The sequence below is a fragment of the Solea solea genome, chromosome 3 (assembly GCF_958295425.1).
Source record: "Solea solea chromosome 3, fSolSol10.1, whole genome shotgun sequence".
Lineage (NCBI taxonomy): Eukaryota > Metazoa > Chordata > Actinopteri > Pleuronectiformes > Soleidae > Solea > Solea solea.
This window is the reverse complement of record NC_081136.1, coordinates 10,882,668-10,898,208: the sequence shown is the minus strand read 5'-3', so window position 1 is coordinate 10,898,208 and position 15,541 is coordinate 10,882,668. Positions and strand designations below refer to the sequence as shown.

The window sequence follows — 15,541 nt, the reverse complement described above, 5'->3', positions numbered from 1 at the left end:
GTGCTCTGCTACTACTACTATTACTACTACTGCTATGAATTTATTTTTAAATTCATAGCTAACCACATTTTTTTGGGGGGGGGGGAATTGGGGAAAGTATTATAAATACATAATTTCAGCCTGCAGAAGGGTTCTTAAAAAAAACTGTTAAAACTGTTAAAGAGTCAAGCAGGTACTGGATTCAAGGTTACATTTTAATTGGATTAAATTATTGATTAATGAGTGACTAAATTGTTCAAAAGGATTCTTGTACACAGTCTTACAGGCTCTTAAGTACCTTAAATGGACACTTGAGTAAACGTATCCTACCAGGAAATGACTTTCCTAGAAGTTGAAGTCACTTCTTATAATATTACTAAAGTAAAAGCATATGACATTTAATGTACTTAAGTATCAAAAGTCATTTTCTGATATAAAATGTATTCCTGAACACCACTTAGGGACTTTTGTGCTGTTTGAGGGAGTTGTTCATGTAGGTGTACTTTGATCAACCAGAGGGAATGTAGTTTTACCACTGTAGCTTGGGTGCAAGTGAGGGCACTCGTAGGCAGAGTGTGCAGGCATGTGAGATGACAATGGATATTCAGAGCAGTTGAGAAACTGCTCAATCACAAGATTTCTATTTAGGGAAGTTCTTTCTGATTTCTCTTTTATTTTGACTCATGCAGCACATTTTTTGCTGTGTGTGCGAGGGAAAAGTAGTTGTTTATAAGTGATTTGTAGTGAGACCACCACAGGATAGGAGTGGTGTTCTAAAATATTGTAATCATCCTGAGCTGAACAACAAGTCCAAATAAAAACCAATGGCTGCAATGACTCAAAATACCCTGTTACCCTGGTATCAACACCAACAAAGGGTCAGTATTTGAACTGAGCTTCCATCTCTTGAACATGTTAACATAACTCAGGTGTGTGCATGAGATATCAATCTGCACACACAAACAGTGTTTTTTCCAACTGTTATAAACCTGTTGTACTCATGACCTCACGTTTGTGTACGTGCAGTAATTATATAATAAAAAAGTGCTGATAAGATGAACAACCGACAGCCTCGATGTCATTAACATGTTTGTTGTGTCTGTCATTATAAGAAAGGAAGGGCTGATTTACAAGAACAAGGAAGTAAGGTAATCAGGGAAACACCCTTACCCAGTGACTTCAGTAAGGTAAACAAACACCTCTAAAAGAGCTGGCAATCAAACCCTCAACCTGACATTTGAAAGACAACTCACTCCACCGACTCAACTAGCATCGCATAACCCTTCCTTAACAAGGTGTAATACCTACGTTAATGTATAATGCTCTATATCATTTTATTGTTTATTCATTATTGACCCAAAGTGAAGAGTGTTTATAGTCATTTTATGATCAGTAGTATTAAAAGTCCCCTCAACCTTTGCTGAGTCATTGTCTACTGTAATACATCATTTCATTTTATACAGTCATGTGGACTCTGACAGAGACATGATGACCCACATCTATTATGAAAACACATGTTTTCAGTCACAAGGAAGGGAGTATTATTTCTTGAGGCAAACCAGAAAGCACTTTATCTGACGTGAGGTTTGCCGCTGTCAAGTGAAATGTGGTTCCTGCCTGTCTGCTTTTTTGTTTATCTGTCTGGCATCAAAGGCTTAAGCAAACTTGTCGCTGATACCAAAACAGACGCCAAATCATTTTAAATTGAGTAGATGACAGATGTTAAACAAATAATGGAACATCTATCGTTTGACAAATTATGTTTTCAGCCCTTCAAAAGAGAGGGAAGTGTTTTTACATTGGCTAATTATTTTTTTAAACGTGAAATCACTTTAATCTATTAAGGTAACTTGTATTGGCAACAATCAGTGTTGGTGGATAATTTTCTTATTGAAAGTCAAATGACTTTCAGTAGTCTTAATCTTAAAAGGTTATTACTGAAACCTACAAAATTAAAACTGAAAAAAGAAATGAATGGTTGGCTGTTACACATTGTAAATATCCTATCAAAGCTAATAGCTTATTGAATAAGCAAAAATAAGTGGGGGAAAAAACATGTGGAGAGGAAACAATTATTTTATGTATTTTATATTATTTATATTTCACACATTTCAATGCAAATTGCTAATATTAGCTTTAGCTAGAATTCTGCTAGCTATCAGACATGGCTATTGTTAGCACTAGCAAACGTTGGCTAAAATGGAGAGAAAAAGAAGCAAACAAAGCAAAGTATCTTTAATTTGCATGTACAATAAGGGCCAACGTCCAATGAATGTTAAGTAATTCTAAGTAATTCTACTATGTCCTGAATTTGTAGTACTTTGCACTGCACCTTTATCATTAAATTGAAAGAATAAGCCTATCTCACAGTAGACTATCACATGCACAAAAGTGTATTACCTCTTTCACAGTCGAGGAAAACAGAGAATTATTGTGCAGATTTTTTTATCATGCAGATGATCAATCATGAAGCTTTTGGCCAGACAGAAACCCCATTCGACTGCGTGTGTGACTCACATCTGTGGCCACTGACAGCGAGCACATCGTAACTCAACCTCAATGTGGCCTGTGTGGTCTGTCCCTGAACTCACCATCCCATGACTACCTTCTGCTGCACACGTGAACACACCAAAGTGAAACAAACACACACATACACACAGCTTATTTTTTTTCATTTAAATTACCACAGTCAAATCTGTGCACCACATGATCACTTAATGTATAAATAGTGGTGGGAAGAAGAATAATGTAGACAGTCGAAACAGCTGTACAACATCTGTCTGTGTGCAAGAACTGAAGCAGCTGCCTTAACAAGATGAAGCTCTGCATCCTCTTCATGTGCCTGACCCTCTTTGCAATCATTAATGGTAAGAACTATACAATTTTTGTAGATACTGTTGAGTTTTTTTTGCTGATTTGTTTCATCCTAGAAACATAAAATGTACTATAACAGGGTAATAAACATACTTTCAGAATCCTGATTAAATTGAAGCAGATTCATTGGGTTACCTATCTTTGTTTTTTGCAACATTTGTGAGAATTAATCTTGTGCTGTTTCTCCCACATTTCAGGCACTTTCCTTTCTTTCTTTCTTTTTTTTTATTACAAAATTAAAATAATTTGTCAAACACTAAAACTTTCTTCTGCTCCATCACAGAAGGATCAAGGCTGCTTTTACTGTCATTTTTATGATAACTCAACTTTGATTAAATTTGAGTTTATTCATTTCATACCGGGAGAAAAGAGTGCATTTCCTTGATGTGGGATCAATAAAATAAAATCTAATCTCAAAACAAAGTAAAACATGTGGAAGAAATGAATATATATGATAGCATATATGATTTGAGTGATGATCGCTGACTGTTTCACTGTGTATTGCCATATATAAAACAGATTTTCCAGCATGTTGTAAAAACAGAACCATTACATCAACAAGGATTTTCTATGTTTCATACGTTTTAGTCAGCAGGGAAAACGGAGAAGTTCTCCTTATAAGGATGTCACAATGTCAAAGCTGGTGACGGTGAAAAGTGGCCTTGTCAGCATGAATTAGCAGCCATGTGATATCAGGTGTAATAGTATTTTACTAAGATCTCAGTAAAGCAAAGCAACTAATTAAGAAAGAAACATTTGATATGTTCAAATTTTAAAAGCAAGTGTTGATCTTCCAAGTAAACCAGTAATGTGACATACAAAACCTCTGCTGTACGTGCTGAGTTTGTGTGACACAGTGTGACACAGTGTGTGGTGTTGTGTTGACAGGAATGCCTCCACTCAGCAGGGACTACAACACACACTGTCGCTGCCTTCAGGTGGAGTCCAGGATCATTCCTCCGGACAGTCTGAGGAGCATCAAGCTCATCCCTGAAGGTCCTTACTGCGCAAACGCTGAAGTCATGTGAGTGAAGCCTCAGTTCTCACGCACACAGGTGACTGAGTGAGTGACTGAGTGACTGAGTGAATGGCTGGTTTGTTGGTCGTTGGTTGGTCGGTCGGTTAGTCAGTTGACTGGTTGGTGTCTGACTAACTGAATGAGTGTCTGATTGGCTGGTTGGTCAGTTGGTGTCTGTCTGACTGACTAACTGAGTGTTGGGCTAGTTGGTTGGTTGGTTAGTTTGTTGGTTGGTTGGAGTGAGTGAGTGAGTGAGTGGTTATTCACCCGGTTGGTGTCTGACTAACTGAGTGAGTGAATGATTGACTGGTTGGTCGGTCAGTCAGTCGGTTGATCGGTTGTTGTGTGAGTGACTGAGTGAGTGGTTGGTTGGTGTTGGTCTCTGTCTGTCGGTCTGTCTGTCTGTCTATCTGACTGTCTGACTGACTGACTTTTACTGACTGAAATAAAAGTTAGATAATAAAACATAAATAAATAAAAGGATATTGATTCTGTTGTATATAAATGATGTTTGAGCTGCGAATATGGAATATCAGAGCTCATCACAATGACAGAGTGGTGCCATACTTAAAATTCCGAACTGCAATATTATCATTACTTATTTTATTGTATTTTATTTTTTTTAAATCAGAGCTGGGCTAGCGAGTGGAGAGAAGGTCTGTCTGAATCCTCGGTCCACGTGGGTGAAGAAGCTGGTCCACTTTATTCTGCAGAAGCAGCTTCATCAGCAGGGAAGAGCAGGCGCCAAGAATCAGGCATAAACATGCAGAGAGAATCTGCCTCCTGCAAACTGAGCCACGCTGATTTACTTTAATGATGAATACATGACAGCATATCGGTTTTGTTTACCCTTTAACTTCTTTATACTCTTTGGCTCTGCTCAGGGGGTTTTCAGGGAGTGTGAAACTTGCTGTTATATTTGAATGGAACGTATAGTAGAGCCATAACATTAAAGTGTGCAGAGTAAAGAGTTAAGTGTAAGCTGAAATGTATAACTCTACGCTGTACACAGGTTTTAATATAGAATTCCATGTGCTGATGCTTCCTTATTATTTTCCTTAAGTTCTTCATTGCTGTTTTGTATCAAGGTCCAAAGTTCTAAAAACAATAAAACATGTTTATGATGTAAAATGAGTTTTATTTTGTGCAATGGATCTACACTGCGACACTATTAAGACACTAGCCATACATTTTGAAGGCAGCGAGTGCTAAGAATATTTTTAATAAATTAATTTGTGACAGCAGTTTTGAGATCTGAATTGTCACGTATGCACAACTGAATATCTGCCCCCTGGTGGTGAGCTCAGTTATAGTGTGAAGGCGTTTCTCAGTTTCTCAACCTTTGAGTGTGTTCTTGCTGTCTTGATAATATTCAAACCTCAGATGACACAAATTGTTTATGGTCTGTATGTACATGTGCAGCTATTGCTTTAATTAGCAAACATCATTCAGTGAATGGTACATGCAATTAAAAAAAAACCAACAAGAATAATAAAATAGGGGAAATAAAAATATAAATGGACATCAGCCTGATTTTTGAGATGATACAAGTTACGTTTATAGGGCTTTATGTAACAAAATGTTCATTAAATAGACAGTATAAATATAGAACATAAATGGAACATAGTGTCTGTAGGAAGGCACATAGAAAAGTAGTAATTCACTGCACTCATTGCTCTTCAAACCTCACACGTCCCTACAATCATTCAGTTATTTGACGTTTACAAGGTTTGTTAAAAACATTCTCTAAGTTCAACACACACTTATCACGCTAGCTCTCATACACTGGAGTTTGTATCCTTTGTTGTATTGGAGTGGAGCATTTCCCTCTGACAAAACCACACCTGATGTAGTAAAGTAAAATTAAGTCTGTAACTTCCTGTGGTGAAGTTAGTTTGATGAAAGCACGGCCTGCTGGTTTTGAAAGAGTCTGCGTGTGGAATATCCAACTTGAAACCTTTTTTCACAGTGAGGTACCATCTTGTGTTTTTACATTCTCCGTTGTATCTCAATTTCTGTTCTGAGCTGAAAACGTCTGCCATCCCCTCTACAATAATAAATAATTAAAATATATATATATATATTTATTTGTTTTTTTTAAATAGTAACAATGTTCACCGTTTGTGAATCCTGAGTAAATGTCACAGTATTCTCTGCTTTATGACTTTAAATCCCTGATAATAATCATCTCCAGCATCATAATGTGACATTGTTTGGTTTTAGTGTAAAGACCAAGAAGACTTTTATCTTTCATTGCATTTTCCCCAGTGTGTCAGTTCCCCTCAGGTCACTAAAATTGTTTTTTTTTCCTCTTCTCGTTCATTCAAAAGAGCTTCTGTGAGGAAGAATCATCTGGTGCGACGACATAACCCTTCCCCTGGGGGAACCATGCCTGCAGGGCTTCCGTCCAGCTGCCCGTGTCACAGAAGGTCAGCAAAATGTCGAACACTGTGGACAGAGGAGAAGAAGCTTAAAAACACAAAGGATACATTTGCCAATTTTATAATATTGCGCCTAAATCTTTCCCAACTTTAATAAAGATCTGAGGAAAATGATGGTGGAGTTGGATGAAACTATGCAGATAAATATTTAGGAGACAATACGCTACCAATTTATAAGTAACAAAAGTAAATTTCCAATTCTTACACAAATTCTATCTCCCACCTATAGAGATGCACACATTTTCCAAAGATAATTCACGGATAATAATAATAATAATACATATTGTCCTAGATGTGAAACACAGGAAGTAACATCTATGCCTATGTTTTGATTGCTGTGACTGGGTTATACCACTTTTGGATTTCAGATCATTCCTTTACTAAATCAGTATTACAGAATGAATTTTAATTAAACCAGTCTTTATTTTTTTATTTTATTATTATTATTTAAAAAAGAAGGAAAAAAAGAATAACAACACAAAAATCATCGCTGACCTTGATTAACCGCCAGGATCTTTGAATGGAAATTTTTGGCATTGCTTTTCTTCACCATGTACTCGTCAATGGGCAGCCTCACTGTGTGGACGCTCAGTTCTGAGGCCCGTGTGAAGCTCAGCTTCTGCAAATCATGCACAAAACTATTGGTTTACCTGCCACTCACCAGAACCAGTATAACCCATGTACTGCAAAGTGGCTGAGATTTAAAAAAAAAAAAAAACTTTTAGTCAAGATGCATATAATACCTTCTGGATGCTTTCGTCCACAAGACCACCAAGGACATAAACTTTTTCTGCATCCACTGTTTCCAGTGCTGAAATTACAGAATATATAAAATATATATATATATATATATCGTATAGACAATAACAGCAACAATAGTATAGAGAATATTCAATTCATATTCCTGTTTACAGCAGGAACAGGTGTACCTAATAAATCTACCTGGCAAAAACACTGAATATTCAAATGTAAGTGCCAAGTGTAAATGTATTTATTGACTAGTGCAGTATCTTCCCAACATGTGCCTGTTTTTTGTGTACTTTTGGTGCGTTTGAATGGTCACACATGTTATTAATATATTCTTTTTATTTACATATTGTACTATAGTTATTTTGTATTTTATACAAATTCTAAAGTACCGCACTGCCAATTTACAAAGATATTATAAAACAGCATCATTCGTTCCATTTCTCAACAGCAAAAGTGGTCTAAATGTGCCCGCTGCTGGCCAAAATATATACTCCACCTAAATATTTTCTATGGAATTTTCCTGTGGGATTCACCCAAATGTCCAGCAACTCACTGAGGACAACTGACTCATCTGTAAAATGAATCCAAAACCTTCGGACCTTGTTCGGCGTCTGGGGAGAGGTAGACAACAGTTTCTGTCGGGAAAAAGTCCAGAAAACTTTCATCTGTGATTTCCATCTGAAAAACAAAGCAGATGAAGACTATTTTACAGGTCCAGGTTACAGAGGAAGTGGGTTATTTATGGATGTTAATTTTCTTTGGTGAAATACACATTAATCTGAGAATGAACTACCTTCAAAAGGCCATTAGCCTCTTTACACAGGCTTCTAGTCTGTTTTATTATTGATGTTTTACATTGGCAATATTTCACTCGACTATCATCCTGTTCACACCCTGAGATCCTCTGACTGAGGCCTGTTCCAATTTTTTTGACTGAAAACAAAGTTTCCATTATTTATTATTCATGTTTTATTCTTTTTATTCTTTTATTGCTGTTTTTCTATCTAATTGTGTTTTTATATAATGCCTTTTAACTTGCAAAATAAAAATGAATAGCCGCTGCACACGATATGACACTACTTTGATGAATTAGTGTTCATAAAACCCAATCAGCGGTTTAACAACAACTGCTGTATACACACAAATGCTCCCTCAATCGGGTCTGATAGTTTTACTTGACGGAGGCTGTTTTTAAATGAAGGACGCAACCACTAATGTTAAATTGTTTCTGTTCATGAAGAAAAAATCAACAACAGCAAAAAATCAGCAAATGTTACATACTGCAGTTTCACCACTAAAACATCAGCATTTTGCTTCCTTTGCAAAATTGAATACAGATGTAAAATAATTACAATATTCACCATGTAGCTCAGGAAGCCATCATTCTTTCGTATGCACTCTCTGTAAAGACGACTGTCCGCCCTCAGGTCTGTCAGGAACAGGTGGAACGGTCGAGTCGCCTTCTTGTTTGACCCATACACTCTTCTCAACTGACCGGCCAATCGACTAATCTCCTGACACACACACACACACACACACACACACACACACACACACACACACACACACACACACACAGAAACAGGAGAGTAAACAGGCGTTTTACATTCAGAGATGCTGTTTTAAAACTCCATCATCAGATTTACTACCTTGTCAGACATGCTGTCCGTCATACTCAGATCCACACACAGTTTGAGTCCAGTGGACTGAGCCTCAGCTAAGCGCTCTTTAGTCATCGCCTTCATGACCCGTTTGGTAAACTGAGGAACGTCAACACTAGCGCCTGCATGACAGACAAACACAGGAACTTTTCCCCTCATTCTCTCTGAGAGCCAAACTACTATTTATGGCTCTTTTCGCTGCTTCTTTACCAGACTCCCGCTCACGGTTGAGCCTCTTCCTCTGCTTCTCCTCTTTCCTCTTGCCCTTCTTCACAGCGAGCTGCCTCTCTCAGTTTCGCTGCTTCCTCAACACGTTCCTCTATTTGTTCAACAACAACAACAAAAAATGAGATCTACAGAAGAAAACCTCTCTAGGTATCTGCCTGATACTGGTCAAATCACTGCATCTAATATCAGACGGATAAATGCAAAACCAGATAGAATCCAAAAATCCTACATATCGCATTCTTCACTATGCACAGACTGTAAATAAAAATGAGCGAAAGCATTTTAGCTGAGTCATGTTTGTTTATTTCTTTTTTGGGAGAACAATATTTGTCACAGAGTTGGGCAATTATGTCTTTGAAATGACTCGGCACAAATGTGTTGTTAACAGGTCCATAGTTCATAATGGTCTAAAATGACTGTATCATACTAATATCCGTGACCATAGATTCTCAAGTTTGTGATATCCTATCGGACACAAAAAAGTGGTATTGTCCCATCCATAGCATATATGAACTAAATGTTGTGTATTGCTTGTTTCTTTTTCACGTTCTGACTGTGTATATACTATGGTCTTGTTAAAAACGACACTCTGTTTGGTTTGGGGTATTACGGCTAAAATTACATAATTCTGTCTTCTGTTTTTATTTTTACAAGGATAATAAAAGAGCATAGGGGTTAATACCTGAATGGATAGTGAAATGCTACAGTGTAAAGCAGTGTATGTTTTAATATATTCTTAGATATCTCGCTTTGTTTTTAAATGAAGGTTAAACTCACTTACTGCTGACAGTGCATCTTCTCTCCCAGGCTTTTCCTCCACCACATCAGCCTCCACTTGTATGTGAAGCAGGTCCATCTCCTCTGATACTCCATTCAGCTGCATGTCACACTCTGCTGAGGGAATATGCGCCATTTGTCTGCTGCTCTCGTGTCGACTTGTCTCACAAACATTACCTGGACATTCGGTGTTCTCAATGACGAACTGAAAAACGACATATAAATGTGTACAGGAGGATGAAATGGGAAGAAATCACGAGTGAGTACCAGAGACAGCAGCGGCTTCCTGTTGCGTTCATGTGAACGACGCATAAATATGACGTCAGAGTAAACAATTTTAAGGAAAAAGTCCCTTTTTTAAATGTATATTTTACTCGCAATGAATAACTAATTTAGTATGCAGAGTTTTTTTATTATTATTATTATTATTATTATTGTTCGTTCTGGGTTTAAAGACTGCTATCACAAACAGTGTAATACATTGTTTCACCAAAGGAGGGCGCTGTGTAACCGTTAATGGAAGTGAGGAAACGTGACTTTCGTCGTTGGAAAACTAGCATCTCTCACAAACAACAACTGTGCGCCGTCTATCCGTAAGCATAATTCAGGTAATTTGATAATAAAATAATAACCCATGAAATATGTACACGCATAATATGTTTGTCGGGGTTTTTCTGTGTGGCGGTGGCAATGGAGTGAATGAATCCCTGTATGCTTTCATTGTATTTTAGTTTATTTTCTTTAAAAAACTAAAATTACGTTATTGTATTGTCCAAGTTAAGAGGTCGAGAAACATTTGCAATCACCACTATAACATGAACAATGAAATGCATAAAATAACTTCTAAGATTGTTTTAATGTATGTTATTTGTGTTTTAGACTGAAACCACCTACCAAATGATGACATTTACTCGTTTGGATATAGATGGGAACTACACTGTAACCCCGTGTTTCTAGTCGGACGTACAAAATGACGCATACGTTTCCCCTTAATTTCGGCTTTTTTCAACGTTAAGTCGTATTTTTCTCAACATAAGCCGCGTGTGACAAATACATAAATTAGAATCGCATGTTGTCAGGAAAATATATCGCCTTGTCTTTGAATACACGATTTGCACGTCAGTTGTTAGCAGTTGAAGCTAAAGCAGCTCCGCAGCAGCCAATCTGAGTGTAAGGAAGGGGGCTGTGCTGCCGAGAAGCATTGTGGGTACTAAAGTTTGAAATAATGTCTTAGTTTTAACCGAATAACACGGTTTAAAAAATAAAAGTTGAGAAGGTAATGGCTGTTGTCAACTATTTTATGTAACAAAACACATGGTTGCTTAATATGTTCCAATATTGACTTTCGAAACTGTTGGAATCACTGATAATTGAGTGTGTATTTTAATTTTTTGTAATTTTTTACTATATCGTATTTTATTTTTTTAAATTCTCATTTCTTTAACTGAGCTGTTGTGAATGTGTGTTTCCCCCCTGGGAGAGGAATAAAGTTTTTCAATCTTCAATCTTCAATCTATATCATGATGAGTTGTGTATGTTGGGGCGTGTCATGTACCGTGACAGAGACATACAGTGCTGACTTACTTATAGTGAGACTGTAACAACTGTAGGGTTAAGACTATACTTACAGGGATCATTTCTATAGTTTTTGACTTAAGAAGTGTGTTTCTAAATTGTTAGTCTCGCTAATCACGATGACGAGGCTTTGATACTTCTTCTTGAGCGCGAAGCGAATGCAGAGACTTGAGTTAATCATAGGCTCTGCATTATTGATGACCGTTCACTGTCTCTTTCAGGGAAAATGAGGGAAGGAGTATGATCAGAGTGATAGTGCATTTATGTGAAAATCAATATATCTTTAGTTAAGGAAGTATCAAACGTAAACTGCTGAAGGTTGGAGGCCTTGATGAAAAACCCTGAAAAACTGCTTCCCAGAGAAACTCCTAATCGCACTCATCCGATATTAAATAAGTCACCTACACTCGGGTGTTCTACCGTGACCAGTTACAAGGTCTGCTGTCAAAAGGGCTCATTATCTCCTATGCTGTAGCCCGAAAGTGACAGGGCTGGTAATTATGAGTAGTATATTTAGTTTAATATTGTTTACACATACTCAGTCTTGTATGAAGTAGTTAAAAAGGATATTTTAGTTAAATTGCAAGTGTCTTGTCAGATAATGACTTTGGTAGAAGTTAAAGTCACTTTTTATAATATAATTAAGTCTTAAAGTATATGACATTCACTTTACTTAAGTATCAAAAGTCAATTTTTTGGTATAAAATGTGCGTTTTAGAAGTAAAAGTATTAAAAAAGGGTCAAGTTAGGCCTGAGCTATGGTAGCTCAGTGGTAGGGCAAGTTGTCTTTCAACTCAAAGGTTGTGGGTTCAGTTCCTGTCTCTGTTAGTGAATGTGTCCTTGAACAAGACAATTTACCCTGTTAATGAAACATAATCAATATTAGAGAAGCACTATATAAATACATACCATTACCAACTTTTATTTGGTAGTAACAAATAACAAAGATATTAAGAGGAAATGTAGTGGCGTAAAAGTACACAATTTATTTAGGAAATGTAGTCGAGTGCAAGTTATTGGAAATATAAATAAAGAAAAGTACAGATATGTGAATTATGTACGTAGGTACAGTAACAAAGTATTTGTACTTTGTTACATTACAACACTGTGTACAATACTTTGCTCTCCACAGTTGTGCGACTACTGATGCACACTCACCGGCCACTTTATTAGGTACACCTGTTCCTGCTGTAAACAGGAATATGAATTGAATATTCTTTATACTATTGTTGCTGTTGTTGTCTATACGGTCCATGATTAATAATAATATTATTATGCCTGTTTTCATTATGTCAAATGATATTTTCAATAGACATTATTGTTTTCCCCAAGTGGAAAGTTGTTTAAAGTGTTGGGAAACGCTTTCCATCACCAAGCTATTTCTACAGTGTTTAAACGAGCGATGGAATATGTAATGTAGCTTCAATGATTGTTTTAACATATATTGTTTGTTTTTTAGACTAAAACGACTGACTCCATTCAGCTAAAACCTACCAAATGATGGCATTTACTCGTTTGGATGTGGATGGGAACTACAGTGTAACCCCGTGTTTCTAGTCGGACGTACAAAATGACGCATACGTTTCCCCTTCATTTCGGCTTTTGACAACGTTAAATTGTATTTTTCTAAACAGAACTTCAGTGAAATTATCTTTGTTTTACATTAGTAAGCCGCGTGTGACAAATACATATATTAGACTCGCATGTTGTCAGGAATATATATCGCCTTATCTTTAAAAACACGATTTGCACGTCGGTTGTTAGCAGTTGAAGCTAAAGCAGCTCCGCAGTAGCCAATCAGAGTGTAAGGAATGAGGGCCGTGCTGCCGAGAAGCATTGTAGGTACTAAAGTTTGAAATCATTTTTTTTTTCACTATGCATATTGATTTATAATGATTTATAATCACTGACACATATATGGTGAGTATTGTATTTACCGAATAACACAGTTTAAAAAAATAAAAGTTGAAAAGAGGTAATGGATGTTGTCAACTATTTTATGTAACAAAGCAAATGGTTGCTTAATATGTTCCAATATTGACTTTCGAAACTGTTGGAATCACTGATAATTGAACAAGTAAGTGTGTATATCATGATGAGTTGTGTATGTGGTGGGGCGTGTCATGTACCGTGACAGAGACATACAGTGCTGACTCACTTATAGTGAGACTGTAACACCTGTAGAATTAAGACTATACTTTCAGGGATCATTTCTATAGTTTTTGACTTAAGAAGTGTGTTTCTAAACTGTTAGTCTCGCTAATCACGATGACGAGGCTTTGATACTTCTTCTTGAGCGCGAAGCGAATGCAGAGACTTGAGTTAATCATAGGCTCTGCATTATTGATGACCGTTCACTGTCTCTTCCAGGGACAATGAGGGAAGAAGTATGATCAGAGTGATAGTGCATTTATGTGAAAATCAATATATCTCAAGTTAAACAATGTATCATACATGAAGTGATGACGTTTGGGGCGGTGGTGAAAAATCCATCAATTGCTTCCTAGAGAAACCCCTAATCGCACTCATCCGTTATTAAATAAGTCCCCTACACTTGTGTATTCTACCGTGATTAGTTAAAAGGTCTGCTGTCAAAAGGGCTTATTATCTCCTATGCTGTAGCTTGAAAGTGACGGGGCTGATAATTATGTTTAGTATGTTTAGTTTAATGTTGTTTACACATACTCAGTCTTGTACGAAGTAGTTAAATAGGATATTTTAGTTAAATTGCAAGTGTCTTGTCAGATAATGACTTTGGTAGAAGTTAAAGTCACTTTTTATAATATAATTAAGTCTTAAAGTATATGACATTCACTTTACTTACGTATCAAAAGTCAGTTTTTTGGTATAAAATGTGCGTTTTATAAGTAAAAGTATTAAAAAAGGGTGGAGTTAGTCCTGAGCTATGGTAGCTGTCTTTCAACTCAAAGGTTGTGGGTTCAGTTCCTGACTCTGTTAGTGAAAGTGTCCTTGAGCAAGACACTTTACCCTGTTAATGAAATATCATCAATATTAGAGAAGCACTATATAAATACATACCATTACCAACTTTTATTTGGTAGTAACAAATAACAAAGATGTTTAGAGGAAATATAGTGGCATAAAAGTACACAATTTATTTAGGAAATGTAGTGGAGTACAAGTGCAAGTTATTGGAAATATAAATAAAGAAAAGTACAGATATGTGAATTATGTACTTAAGTACAGTAACAAAGTATTTTTACTTTGTTACATTACAACACTGCATACAAAACTTTGCTCTCCACAGTTGTGCGACTACGGATGCACACTCACCGGCCACTTTATTTGGTACACCTGTTCCTGCTGTAAACAGAAATATGAATTGAATATTCTCTATATTATTGTTGCTGTTGTTGTCTATACGGTCTATGATTAATAATAATATTATTATGCCTGTTTTCATTATGTATAGGTGATATTTTCAATAGACATTATTGTATTCCCCAAGTGGAAAGTTATTTAAAGTGTGTGTCACCAAGCTATTTCTACAGTGTTTAAACGAGCAATGGAATATGTAATGTAGCTTCAATGATTGTTTTAACATATATTGTTTGCTAAAACGACTGACTCAATTCAGCTAAAACCTACCAAATGATGGCATTTACTCGTTTGGATATGGATGGGAACTACAGTGTAACCCCGTGTTTCTAGTCGGACGTAGTAGCCAATCAGAGTTGTGTATGTGGTGGGGCGTGTCATGTACCGTGACAGAGACATACAGTGCTGACTCACTTATAGTGAGACTGTAACAATTACAGAGTTAAGACTATACTTTCAGGGATCATTTCTATAGTTTTTGACTTAAGAAGTGTGTTTCTAAACTGTTAGTCTCGCTAATCACGATGACGAGGCTTTGATACTTCTTCTTGAGCGCGAAGCGAATGCAGAGACTTGAGTCAATCATAGGCTCTGCATTATTGATGACCGTTCACTGTCTCTTTCAGGGGCAATGAGGGAAGGAGTATGATCAGAGTGATAGTGCATTTATGTTAAAAAAAAAAAAGAATTCGTAGTATAGGTGATTGGGTTGTGTGACATGCACAATATACGTTAGTGCTGGGAATTGAAGTTCCTATAGTTATTGTTCCGGTTTTGCTCATGTGAGTCGGTTTTATGTGGTAGCGTGCTATTATGTACATATTGTAAGTATTTTTAACGTTCAATCTGTAGACAAGATTTCCACACTAACGACATCTTAATTGGTCAGATATGTGCAA

The 15,541-nt window shown here is 36.6% G+C and overlaps 2 protein-coding genes and 3 non-coding genes across 5 annotated transcripts; 4 read left to right on the top strand and 1 right to left on the bottom strand.

The window, feature by feature from the left end:
* The first annotated feature begins 2,718 nt into the window (after window positions 1-2,718).
* Window positions 2,719-5,002, top strand: LOC131455797 (interleukin-8-like). Its single transcript, XM_058623591.1, has 3 exons — window positions 2,719-2,846; window positions 3,742-3,877; window positions 4,503-5,002. Exons 1-3 carry the CDS (start codon window positions 2,795-2,797, stop codon window positions 4,630-4,632), a joined length of 318 nt encoding a protein of 105 aa, XP_058479574.1. The 5' UTR covers window positions 2,719-2,794; the 3' UTR covers window positions 4,633-5,002.
* Window positions 5,003-5,066: 64 nt separating this feature from the next.
* Window positions 5,067-10,081, bottom strand: trmt10b (tRNA methyltransferase 10B). The gene is given in 8 exon segments (XM_058623590.1): window positions 5,067-6,319; window positions 6,808-6,931; window positions 7,056-7,123; window positions 7,662-7,740; window positions 8,424-8,576; window positions 8,712-8,845; window positions 8,934-9,042; window positions 9,733-10,081. Coding segments are annotated over 8 exon segments (924 nt in total). The 5' UTR covers window positions 9,865-10,081; the 3' UTR covers window positions 5,067-6,194.
* A 1,261-nt stretch (window positions 10,082-11,342) lies between these two features.
* Window positions 11,343-11,557, top strand: LOC131457381 (small nucleolar RNA U3). Its single transcript, XR_009240028.1, has one exon. It is a non-coding gene; the product is annotated as a small nucleolar RNA U3 (small nucleolar RNA).
* A 1,934-nt stretch (window positions 11,558-13,491) lies between these two features.
* On the top strand, window positions 13,492-13,706 carry LOC131457368 (small nucleolar RNA U3). Its single transcript, XR_009240015.1, has one exon. It is a non-coding gene; the product is annotated as a small nucleolar RNA U3 (small nucleolar RNA).
* A 1,380-nt stretch (window positions 13,707-15,086) lies between these two features.
* On the top strand, window positions 15,087-15,301 carry LOC131457379 (small nucleolar RNA U3). Its single transcript, XR_009240026.1, has one exon. It is a non-coding gene; the product is annotated as a small nucleolar RNA U3 (small nucleolar RNA).
* The last annotated feature ends 240 nt before the right edge of the window (window positions 15,302-15,541 follow it).

What these genes read in the sequence shown, in the direction of transcription:
- LOC131455797 (XM_058623591.1), top strand. Translation starts at nt 2,795, where the DNA reads ATGAAGCTCTGCATCCTCTTCATGTGCCTGACCCTCTTTGCAATCATT. An exon ending in CCTCTTTGCAATCATTAATG is followed by an intron (nt 2,847 to 3,741) that starts GTAAGAACTATA and finishes TTGTGTTGACAG; the next exon opens with GAATGCCTCCACTCAGCAGG. An exon ending in TGCGCAAACGCTGAAGTCAT is followed by an intron (nt 3,878 to 4,502) that starts GTGAGTGAAGCC and finishes TTTTTAAATCAG; the next exon opens with AGCTGGGCTAGCGAGTGGAG.